The following is a 12675-nucleotide window of genomic DNA, read 5'->3' on the forward strand; positions in this document are numbered from 1 at the left end:
TTAGGTGTAGTCCAATGAAGCAATTGCAAAGTAATTATAATTGAAAAAAAAAACATTTACATCAGTGTAACATCCGTAAATACATTTGTTGTAACTTGAGAACGTCCATTTCCACAGCATCATCTGCGCTGTATGTTACTGATCTGTTTTGAATCTGTTTTTTTAGTCCGTTTACGTTCTGTCATCACAAACTTCACTAAATGTGACTGAGAAGAAACATTTTTGTCGAGATGCTTTCAATATGACCCCTAAACATTACGTAAGGTCGTGTTTGCGTCAGGACCTTGTTGGTCAAGAGCCAATAAGAGAATCCCATTTTGGGCGGACTATTTGAACATTCCAAAATGCATCTCGGTGATTGGATAATAAAAACGTCAATCTGAAGACCGTCGTCTTTTGTTCTTTGGTTGCCGACAGTTGTATTTCGGTTCCAGCGGTAGTTTTCGTCATACTGATAATATACTGATACATCCATGTACCTGGGTACAGTATTATGTTTATATTTATGTTATGAAGTAACTATCTCAACGTCTACTAGCATGTTTTCTGTACCGCTACAACCAGAGGCTTGTTCTATTCTTATAGCAATTCAATGATTGGTTGTTCTCATAAGACGTCATGGATGGGCGTATGTGTTACCAACATCAACAAAAAGAAAAACCAAGGAAAAAAAAGAGGACTGAGTTACTGCGGGGAAACCAGAAGGAGTACAACAGATATGTGGATTTAATTTGCTTGTAACAGGTAAGGTGACCGCTAACATTTTATTGAGATATTACGCAGACCGTGTCCTAATCGACAGAGAATGAAATAACGGAGTACGGTGAACCAATGACAATTTTACATTCAGGGTAAATCTACGTAAACAGTAATCTAAAAACAATACAATGTACAAAGTGTATTTTTTTCGATTAATGCACCAACACAATCTATGTGGAAAAGGTCCCGTTACACAAATTGTATTGAATATCAAATATAGTTGAAGTTCCTAGTCCTACATTATTACATTTGGCGTTCAGCAAATACTTAATGCTTTCTCAGTTATTTTAATTTTTTTTTTGGGGGGGTGGTGATAAATAATTTAGCATCGGTTTGTGAGCAGGATATTCCTTTATCAGACATCTAGATGTTTTTGTTAGGTTTTTTGTTTTTTACATGGCCGTTATCCTTGGAGTCATGTTCTCTCCAAGGAACATCTTTTAACCACAGTCATTTATAAAGAAACCATTTGAATTATATCTATTAATTGTTTCATTTTGCGATTATATTCAAGGCATTTACTTTTGTGTCGATGATGGCGCAGTAGGGTAGAATGTTGTGCAGTTTGAGGACTAGAGGAAAAACAGCCCCTCCCCCGCTCCCAAGGGAGGATTTAAAATGTTAGCTCGCTCTAGTCGACCACAGATTCCTTCCATTGCCTTCTATTAAATGAAGTAAACTTAAAATCTTTGTTGCGTATTTTACGATGGTTTTTCGGCCCAAATGAACATGCAAAAGCTCCCTTGTTTTCCTGTCTGGAGCCCAGAAGGCCTTCACTAAAGGGAAATCTGACACCCGAGTCCAGCTGTGGGGAAGTGGGCCGGCCTTGGAGCTGGGGGTGTCACTCCCCTCTTAAAGCAGGTCAACAATTTAGACCAGACAGATCACTGCCAACACCAATTACATGAGTTTTTTTATTTTTATTTTGTTTGTTTGTTTGTTTGTAGTAAGAAAACTTCAGTGCCAGATGAGACATGGATGCCTTCAAACTGATGAAGGAGCTGTGTGCAAACTATGAGCTGGAGGTCTATTATCTCCCCAAGGAGACAGGCCTGAGTCTCATTGAGTCCACAAATCAGGTGAGTCCGCTCACTATACCTCCAACATACAGTAGATACTTCTTCTTTGAGCAGTCTCGGGTGATGGTTACATTTTCTCGAAAATGTCCTCTCGTGACAGAACATTAACTTGCCATTGTAAATTGAGATTCTGAGATCCATTCGTTAAGTAGGGTGACAAATGCCAGCTCAGACGTGACCCGCTTCACCAGAAAGGTTTGTAAGTGTGATGCATTACAGGAATGGTTCCCAACTTTTGTTGAACCAAGGCAGATAAAACACATTTTAGTATACGAACAATCATAAAAAAAGTCACAAAAGGTACATACACAGGTTATAATTGCTATCAAGTAGAAGAGTATTTAATCGTTCTGTCACTTTCAATCGCTGACATGGATAGATTAGTAGTTTTTTGTAGCAAACAGAAAAACGACAATACACAACACCCTGATTTGAATTACATTTGTAAGCACTTTGGCCACAAGGAAGTGGTTTGACTGATTTGATTGGCTTACAAGGGCAAAAGCACAGTTTGGCGAGGAACAAATGTTAACATGATATCACAGCTTTCCTATGAAATATATATATTTTTTTTTAAACTGGGGGTGGGGGGCACCAATGAGGCTAGTGTGTGTTAGTGTGTCCCCCTCACAGTTCACTTCTAGGTTCAAATCTTTGCTCCGGCCTTCCTGTGTGAATGTTGCATGTTCTTTTTAGACTGGTTTATTCTAAAACATGCACCTCAGCCTAATGGAAGGCTGAATTGCTCATAGGTCTAGATGCACAAATGCAGTAGTGTTTTAAAGGGTAGATCAAACAAGTGTTCATTTTTCAGAACGATGGGCGGATATCAGCAAAGTGCAGAGATGCTAAAGTGGAGGACTTGTGGAGTCTGACCAGCTTCTTTGGCTACACCACGCAGACCTTCGTCCTGGCTGTTAACCTGCTTGACAGATTCTTGGCCATGATGAGGGTACAGATGCTTTTTCTCTTTTTTTTACTGATTGCTCAACATGAGAGAATCATTAAGTGTTGAAAACCAGGATCCTATTTCAGATCCAACCAAAGCACTTGCCCTGTGTCAGCTTGAGCTGCCTCCACATGGCTGCCAAAGTGACTGAGGAGGAGTGTGACCTCGCGTCCACAGACGAGCTTATTCGCATCGGACAGTGCCGCTTCAGTGTGTCTGACCTCAGCCGCATGGAGAAGATCATTGCAGATAAACTCGACTTCAAGTCCAAATCTGTCACAGCCTTGACCTTTCTGCACTTGTACCATCAGATTGCACTGTCTCACTCCACAGAGAGGTATGAAGGCATAGAATTTTTTTTCTTTTGTTCTCCTCTTAGTAAAGAAAGATAGTCAGGCACTCCTTATTGTGACACATCTGAAACGAAGTAAGGGATTCCAGGGACACCTTTCGCACCTCGATACATAGACAACCGATGATAGATCGACGTGGGAGGAAACCAGAGTACTTTTGAGAAAACCTACCAAACTCATGCAAACTCCCATTCCCAACTATCAACAATTCAGTCTTAAATGAAACTAGTCTGCTCGTTTTTTGGAATGCAAAGGAAGACTGAGTACTCATCTAACCACAGGTAGAACATGTCAAGTCCATGCCGAAAGGCCATTAAGATTGGAACCCAAAACTTCAGAACTGTGAAGTACACATGTTCAATACTATCATCTCACTGTCCTGCCCTAGAAAGAAGTACAGCTGTACACCACGCCAATACTGGCCCCACTACAGTATTTCTGATATAACAAAGAGGGATTAAACTATTTTACATACTGGAAATACTTAGGTACATACTTGACTTTTTTTCCCCTCTTAGCGTTCAAGCCTTTGTGTGGCTGCAGACGTGGTGTCTGCAAATTCAACATTTTTTTTGCAGACAGCATTTACGAAACCTCATTGTTTTTGCTCGGTGGTGTTTTTCCACCGCACTGTGTTGTTTGTGCGAGCAGAACCCTCGCTTTGGGCCAGCACTCAACTATCAGACAACTGCGTCTGGCTTTAAGAGCGCTGATAAGATTTATTGCTGACTCCCGGTGAAACCAACACTTGCATAACCCGTTGTAGGTCATGTTTGGGTTTTGCGACGTCGTTCCATGCATGAAATATCAAAACTGTTTTTCAATCACTTATTGTAAGATAGTGTGCAGCGGCATAAATTATTATTATTTTCATTCTTGCGGGATAATGTCTCCAGGTGTGAACTGAGTTGACATTTGTGTACAGGAAGGATACGTTGAGCCTGGTGAAACTGGAAGCTCAGCTCAAAGCTTGCCTGTGCCGAATTGCCTTCTCCAAAGCTAAGGTAGGAGTTCACAGTGGAGGTCATCTTGCATTACACCAGCCCAGCCACCGAATTAGAAGTCAAAAAATGAACTTGAGCATGACAACAAATGTCAAAACAGAACTGCAATTTAACATTTTCTTTGCCTTTCTACACTCGTCTACTTTTTGACTTCAATCTAGCCGTCCGTGCTGGCCTTGTCCATCCTGAGACAGGAGATCGAAGCCATTCAGTCGGCGGACAAGTTGGAAATAGCCCAACACATCCAGAGGCACCTGAAGGTAAACCAAACCCCATAGAATTTAATTGCACAACATCTTAACCAGGGAAGGAGATTAACATTATTACTGGGACACAAGGTACAAAAACATTTGGGTGAGACTTTGTTTTTGGAGACGCATTAAAATAATGGAAATTCAATTTTTACTCAGAAAATTTCTGGAGTACATCACAAGACAAACCTATATATTGTATTCATGCATCATTTTATTCACAACCTCTTTATTGTGAGGTGTATAGCATCCATTGTAAGTTCACAAATATACGGTCCCTTTTTTTATACAGGACTACTGTGGCAGGTTTGCCCACTAAGCTTTACATAACCGAAAGTGTGTACAGTAGCTGATATCCGAATTAGTTGGAATAACTGTACATTATCAGAGGACTTTTGCAAGTATATCTAATGTAGCCAGGGAGTTCATACCCTCCGGCATATGTAAAAAGTTAAGTATGTGGTTATATTTATCCAGGCTCCAATCCAATGAACTATTTATCCTGTCTGCCGAGGCATGTGTTGATGTAAGATTTTATGTAATGAGACAGTATATATGCGTAGTAAATTTTTTTACAAACTCAAACTGTAAAACTGTAATTGGATTTTAGGTTCTAACATTCTTAGTTGAAAATCATCTTAGTTCTCATTTTGCCTTTTCAAATATTGATCAGTTGCTTCAAGAGTATGTTGCTACTCATAAATTGTGACTGGGGTTAAAAAAAAGTCTTAATCCACGTACTTCTAACCTTGTGACCTAGTAAAAGAAGCCAGTGCACATTTGTAAGCATCATGTTTGTTGGAGGCGGGCCATTGGCAAACCGGGCAAATGGGTCTGCTGCCTGTGTTTGGTTTCAGATTGCCGACAGTGAACTCCGGCTGTGGTGCGGTCAAGTTGCTAAGTGCTTGTTGGACTATGCCTCGCCAGAGTGCAGTAAGCCCAATCATAAGAAACTCCAGTGGATCGTGTCTCGCCGGACTGCCCAGAACCTTCATAGCAGTTACCGCAGTGTACCAGAGTTGCCCACCATCCCCGAATGCTGCTGGGATGAGAGCGAAAGGTGAGAGCTCTAACATGCGAGTACAGATATAAATCAGTTATCAAGTGGAGACCCTTGTGATATTTGGAATGCCCAAAAATATAAAAGTGACTAATATAAGTTATGTATATGCAGCAAGATCAGATTGGATGGTAACAAAATATTTTTTAATTTATTCTTTAACTAGGTGAGGCAATTAAAAACAGTTTCTATATTACAGTGTTGACCTGGAGGCAATTTAGGGTTTAGTGTCTTGCCCAAAGACACTTTGACAGCGGATAGTTGAGCAATTGACGTACTGCTCAACCAACTGGGCCAAAGTCGTTTCAGATAAGTGATGAGTCAAAAGAATGAATTCAGTATGAAAAGGAAGGTGTTTTATACTGTCGTAGTCTTTGGTTGAGTCACTCAAGTGTTGCGGGCTACAGTGTGATTAGAGTTTCTGAATAGATGATCTTTGCACTCACGCACTCAAGTCATGTAACAGCAGGTAAAGTCATCTGGAAAATACTGAACACTCCTTAGGGTGACACATGAAATGAATGGGAAAGAAACCCTGGGGGTCATTACAGTTTCTACAACAAACTAAATTAGTGTTTGAGTTCCATTCGAAAGAAACTGGAGAATCACGTCACACAGATGTGACAAGCTCCTTGACTATGACTGTGCAGGTGGTGCCTCCCATGTTGAATGTTTGGATCTGTGAGAGTCACTGGTCACGTCCCAGTGAGACGATGAGTTTCCATGACATCATGCATGGCCCCGCCCTTTAATGCAACATGGGGTTTATTTGAAAACGTCCACATTATGTTGAAACTAAATGACGAAAGAGGAACTTGACTCACTGGCCACAATATTAGTTGTACATATAAAACTATAATGACGTTCATTAAACAAAATAATGTTGTAATAATGAGAACCATTATTGGAAAACTAATTTGCCTAATAAAGTAGTTTCCATTTTTGTTTTAGGTAATCCATACAGGAAGACATAACCGACGGAGTATGTCAACAAACAAATTGTTTCACATCATTCATAACTGACAGTCAGCTGACAAGCATTTTAACACACTCCTATCAGCAAAGAGTAAAGTGGATGTTTGAAGTAACTTTTCCTGTGTAGTGCTTGTAAACAAAATTGTTAATGTTTCAAGACTAAGACTTCTTTTCCTTTCGCTTTGTCCCGTTAGGGGTCACCACAGCTTATCTTTTTCCATCTAAGTTTATCTCCTGCATCTTTCTCTCTCAACACCAACTGCCCTCATGTCTTCCCTCATAACATCCATCAACCTTTTCTTTTGTCTTCTTCTCGCTCTTTAGCCTGGCAGCTCCATCCTCACCACGCTTCTACCAATATGCTCACTCTCTTGCCTCTGGACATGTCCAAACCAAAGTCTGCTTTCTCGAACCTCGTCTCCAAAACATCAAACTTTGGCTTTCCCGCTAATGAGCTCATTTCTAATTCTATCCAACCTCCTCACTTCTAGCGAGAACCTCAACTTCTTCATTTCTGCCACTTCCAGTTCTGCTTCCTGTTGTCTTTTCAGTGTCACCATCTCTAATCCGTACATCATGGCTGGCCTCACTACTGTTTTATAAACTTTCCCCTTCATCCTCGCAGACTCTTCTGTCACATAACACAGCAGACACCTTCTGCCAGCTGTTCCAACATGCTTGGACTCATTTCTTTACTTCTTACCACACTCACCATTGTATATCCTTGTTCATATCCCTGTCTGGCCAACCTTCTTTAGTATCCAAGCTAGCATACATGTCTACATATGCCTCGGTTAGTCTTCGCTCCCTTTGCCCTAGGTCGCATCTTAATGTATTCCTTCCGCCTCTCCTCAGTTCTCTTTGTACCACTTCTTTGCTAGGCTATTTCCTTGTATGATTTCCTGGACTTTGAGGTTCCATCACCCAGTATCCTTCTCCTCTTTTCTGCCAAAAGATACACCAAGTATTCTCTCTGATGACTTGGTCTGTAGTTGTCCAGTCTAGCAGAAACTTCACCCTCAATTTTAAGTTTCAGTCTCCTTACTTGATCTGATATTATTTTTTTACCTCTACGACATTCTTAGCTAACTCTTTTAAAATAACCCCTACTCCATGGTAAAATAATTTAGACCCTGGGGCCAAACTTCTAGCCTTACTGCCTTTCTACATGGTCTCCTGGACACTCAATATATCAACCTCCCTCCTAATCAAGTCAACCAACACTGAAGATATTCCTGTGATTGTCCCAGCATCCAAAGTCCCAACACTCAATTGTAATTATTTTGTCTGCAACCCTCTGCATTTATCCGGCCTATAGTTTGCACTGGCTTGTGCCCCATAGGGCTGCATTCTGTTCATAAATCCATAATACATGTAAATAAAGGAAAACAAATTATCTTTCAGTGAGGACTCCTGCGAAGACATGATGAGTTCAGGCGAAGAGTCCCTCAGCAGCTCACTGGGCAGCGATAGCGAAGGGACGTTCTTTCCAGCGCACCTTTGTCTCCACAAACTCCGCCAATACCTCAACGCCTGATGCCTCTGCCGTATGTCTCTCTGCCTCACCCCACCCCAAAAATGTCATTTCATTTGTCTAATTTGCGCTGGTGCTAGAAGTAAAGAATTGCAGAACACCTGGCAGCTGAGCAGACGGGAGTTTCTATATTTGTAGTTAGGTGTGTTGGTGGTACATTCCAAGATAACTAATTGGTAGAAGAGACTAATTGGTTGGGTTGCAAGGACTGTCCCAGATCAGAGGAAAAAAAAAGGACTTACATTTACAAAAATGTTGCATGTGTTGTTAATAAAATGAGTAGGCGTACTGATCCACTGAATTTGAGGGCAGCCGCTATTATAAAATTATAAGTGCCTGGACTTCATTTGGTTGCTATTTAATACTTTCAATTTCTATTGTAAAAATGTAACAACATTAACACATCAATAGCAATAATGAAATGTGACCATTTAGTTGGAGCACAATGTCCAGGTTTGACTATTTTGACTGCAACTGCCCTCACCTGAGTTTATTTGCACAGTTTTTGTGTAATTTGTGTTGTAAGCAGTTTGTCTCTGAAAAACAGACGTGTGACAATTTTGTTCTTTTTTTTAATTATTCAACATTTTTGTTGCGTCTCTCCTGAAGCCATTTGCTCAAAGTTGAGCAAGCAGCACTTACTTTCCCTGGAGGGTCAAAAACACTGTTGTTAAGTTTTTTTAGTGACCCTGTAATTTGTGTTAATGTGCGTGTGTTTGTACATGCTTGTTTGACCCTGAGTTTAAAGTTGCCAATTTTGGGATGTAGCTTAAAAATGTTTTGACAGTGTTCAAGAACAACATGTAGAACAGATGAATGCTAAGTTAAGAAAAAAAAATACAAAAACAGAAAAATGTAAAATTGTAAATGATGTACAAAAAAAAGTTTATAGTTCCTTGTAGATATTATGTTAATTTATTTGGTCACATGTACTGAAAAAAAAACATCTTATAAAAAACTTATTAAACTCTCGTTGGGTCCCTCATTTTCACCATCTCAAGACTACAGCAGACCACGAGCTCATTCACAAAAAGAGAGACACTAAAGATTGCCAAACTACCACAGCAGAATTTGAAATTTAACTTTCATAGGCAGGTTACCATGTGCAAAGTGTCGTGTTGTATGACTAGATGTGTGGTGGAGGAACAGAAAGTGCACAGAAGACAGATTGCAAATATTTGAACCTGGCTTATGCTGCTGGAAGTTTTTCCAAATCAATTTTAGCAAGACGACTAACCATCAGGTCAACACAATACAACTGCAGGTATAACGATCAAATCTAGATTTACATCTATCTTTTCAAATATTTTAGTTAAAATAATTACTTCAGGACCATGTTTAAATCGAAACTGTTAGAATCCTTGGAATCTCTGCCTCTTAATAGTAAATATTCTCAGAACACTGTAGTCCCATGTATTGATACTATCTGTAATCAAAATAAGGCATGTGGAAACATCTGCTTTTCGTCGTCTGCTTTTGTGGAAGACAAAGAAGAGGAGGAAACCGGATCCATCGTCAGAAGAAAAAGAGGGGGGGACTTTGAATGTTGGGACTATGACAGGAAAAGCTCAGGAGTTGGTTGATATGATGATTAGGAGAAAGGTTGATATTCTGTGCATCCAAGAGAGCAGGTGGAAAGGTAGTAAGGCTAGAAGTTTAGGAGCAGGGTTTAAATTATCCTACCACGGAGTAGATGGGAAGAGAAATGGAGTAGGGGTTATTTTAAAGGAAGAGCTAGCTAAGAATATTTTGGAGTTGAAAAGAGTATCAGATCGAGTGATGAGACTAAAATTTGAAATGGAGGGCGTTATGTATAATGTGGTTAGCAGCTATGCCCCACAGGTAGGATTGACCTAGAGTTGAAAGAGAAATTCTGGAAGGAACTAGATGAAGTAGTTCTGAGCATCCCAGACAGCGAGAGAGTTGTGATTGGTGCAGATTATAATGGACATATTGGTAAAGGAAACAGGGGCGATGAAAAAGTGATGGGTAAGTACGGCATCCAGGAAAGGAACTTTGAGGGACAGATGGTGGTGGACTTTGCAAAAAGGATGGAGATGGCTGTAGTGAAAACTTATTTCCAGAAGAGGGAGGAACATATAGTGACCTACAACAGCGGAGGTAGAAGCACGCAGGTGGATTATATTTTGTGCAGACGATGTAATCTGAAGGAGGTTACTGACTGTAAAGTCGTGGTAGGGGAGAGTGTAGCTCGACAGCATAGGATGGTAGTGTGTAGGATCACTCCGGTGGTGGGTAGGAAGATTAAGAAGACAAAGGTAGAGCAGAGAACCATGTGGTAGAAGCTTAGAAAGGAAGAATGTTGTGCGGCCTTTCGGAAAGAGGTAAGACAGGCTCTCGATGGACAGCAGAAGCTCCCGGAAGACTGGACAACGACAGCCAAGGTAATGAGAGAGAGGCAGGAGAGTACTTGGTGTGGCTTCTGGTAGGAAGGAGACTTGGTGGTGGAACCCCAAAATACAGGGAGTCATACAAGGAAAGAGATGAGCGAAGAAGAAGTGGGATACTGAGAGGACTGAGGAGAGGGGAAAGGAGTACATCGAGATGCGACGTAGGGCAAAGGTAGAGGTGGCAAAGGCTAAACAAGAGGCATATGAAGACATGTACACCAGGTTGGACACGAAAAAAGGAGAAAAGGATCTCTACAGGTTGGCCAGACAGAGGGATAGAGATGGGAAGCTATGTGCAGCAGGTAAGGATGATTAAGGATAGAGATGGAAATGTGTTGACTGGTGCCGGTAGTGTGCTAAATAGATGGAAAGAATACTTTGAGAAGTTGTTGAATGAAGAAAATGAGAGAGAAGGAAGAGTTGAAGAGGCAAGAGTGAAGGACCAGGAAGTGGCAATGATTACCAAGGGGGAAGTCAGAAAGGCACTACAAAGGATGACAAATGGAAAGGCAGTTGGTCCTGATGACATACCGGTAGAGGTATGGAAGCAATTTGGAGAGATGGCTGTGGAGTTTTTGACCAACTTATTCAACAGAATACTCGCGGGCGAAAAGATGCCTGAAGAATGGAGGAAAAGTGTTCTAGTTCCCATTTTTAAGAACAAAGGGGATGTTCAGAGCTGTGGGAACTATAGAGGAATAAAGTTGATGAGCCACACAATGAAGTTATGGGAAAGAGTAGTGGGGGCTAGACTCAGGACAGAAGTAAGTATCTGCGAGCAACAGTATGGTTTCATGCCTAGAAAGAGTACCACAGATGCATTATTTGCCTTGAGGATGCTCGTGGAAAAGTACAGAGAAGGTCAGAAGGAGCTACATTGTGTCTTTGTGGATCTAGAGAAGGCCTATGACAGAGTACCAAGAGAGGAACTGTGGTACTGCATGCGTAAGTCTGGTGTGGCAGAGAAGTATGTTAAAATAGTACAGGACATGTATGATGGCAGCAGAACAATGGTGAGGTGTGCCTTAGGTGTGACAGAGGAATTTAAGGTGGAGGTGGGACTGCATCAGGGGTCAGCTCTGAGCCCCTTCCTGTTTGCAGTGGTAATGGATAGGCTGACAGATGAGGTTAGACTGGAATCCCCTTGGACCATGATGTTCGCAGATGATATTGTGATATGCAGTGAAAGCAGGGAGCATGCACTGGAAAGGAGACGAATGAAGATTAGCCGAAGTAAAACAGAATATATGTGCATGAATGAGAAAAGAGGAGGGGGAAGAGTGAGGCTACAGGGAGAAGAGAGAGCGAGGGTGGACGACTTCAAATACTTGGTGTCAACAATCCAGAGCAATGGTGAGTGTGGTAAGGAAGCGAAGAAACGGGTCCAAGCAGGTTGGAACAGCTGGCGAAAGGTGTCTGGTGTGTTATGTGACAGAAGAGTCTCTGCTAGGATGAAGGGCAAAGTTTACAAAACAGTGGTGAGGCCGGCCATGATGTACGGATTAGAGACGGTGGCACTGAAGAAACAACAGGAAGCAGAAATGGAGGTGGCAGAAATGAAGATGTTGAGGTTCTCGCTCGGAGTGAGCAGGTTGGATAGGATTAGAAATGAGCTCATTAGAGGGACAGCCAAAGTTGGATGTTTAGTTGACAAGGTTCGAGAGAGCAGACTTCGATGTTTTGGACACGTTCAGAGGCGAGAGAGTGAGTATATTGGTGGTAGGGTGCTGAGGATGGAGCTGCCAGCCAAAAGGGCGAGAGGAAGACCAAAGAGAAGGTTTATGGATGTGGTGAGGGAAGACATGAGGGGAGTTGGGGTTAGAGAGGAAGATGCAGGAGATAGGATAAGATGGCAAAACGGGACAAGCCGAAAGGAAAAGAAGAAGGAAACATCTGCTTTTACTATGAAAAACAATTTTGCCTTTCTGACATTACAAACCAAAGTGAATCAATCAATTGCTTCATTTTCAGCAGTCGATTTGAAGTGTCCTCTTTTTGACAAAAAGGTACTAATTTTAACCTAAATCACAATCTATTATTAAAAATGACCAAAAAAAATCCAAACATGACTAAAAATCCAAGAAACTGTACACTCATGATCATTATGAGAAGAAAAACGTAACGGTATAAAAACGAGTACTCAGGATTAACTTTTAAGTGGCAACCGCCGCCTGTTTTTTGCAGCCTTGAAAATAATGTTGAAAAAAGATCCCCCTCTCTGAAGAAGAGAAGTTATGCTTAAGTTACAACCCTAATTCCAGTGAAGTTGGAACGTTGTGTTAACAGAAAACAATGACTTG

General features: G+C 41.2%; 1 protein-coding gene across 3 annotated transcripts; it reads left to right on the plus strand.

Annotated features, from left to right (window-relative positions):
* Positions 1-357: 357 nt before the first annotated feature.
* ccng2 (cyclin G2) lies at positions 358-8936 on the plus strand. Of its 3 annotated transcripts, none has more exons than XM_061801028.1 (9): positions 358-483; positions 586-744; positions 1707-1838; positions 2653-2790; positions 2874-3124; positions 4066-4144; positions 4306-4404; positions 5253-5455; positions 7835-8936. In XM_061801028.1, the coding sequence occupies exons 3-9, from the start codon at positions 1734-1736 to the stop codon at positions 7965-7967; spliced, it is 1008 nt and encodes a 335-aa protein (XP_061657012.1). In that variant the 5' UTR covers positions 358-483; positions 586-744; positions 1707-1733; the 3' UTR covers positions 7968-8936. The 3 variants fall into 3 exon arrangements, with proteins under 3 accessions (XP_061657012.1, XP_061657014.1, XP_061657013.1); XM_061801030.1 differs by adding an exon at positions 1521-1620 and having other exon boundaries at positions 446-744; XM_061801029.1 differs by adding an exon at positions 1526-1620 and having other exon boundaries at positions 446-744.
* Positions 8937-12675: the final 3739 nt, after the last annotated feature.

The sequence above is a fragment of the Syngnathoides biaculeatus genome, chromosome 17 (assembly GCF_019802595.1).
Source record: "Syngnathoides biaculeatus isolate LvHL_M chromosome 17, ASM1980259v1, whole genome shotgun sequence".
Lineage (NCBI taxonomy): Eukaryota > Metazoa > Chordata > Actinopteri > Syngnathiformes > Syngnathidae > Syngnathoides > Syngnathoides biaculeatus.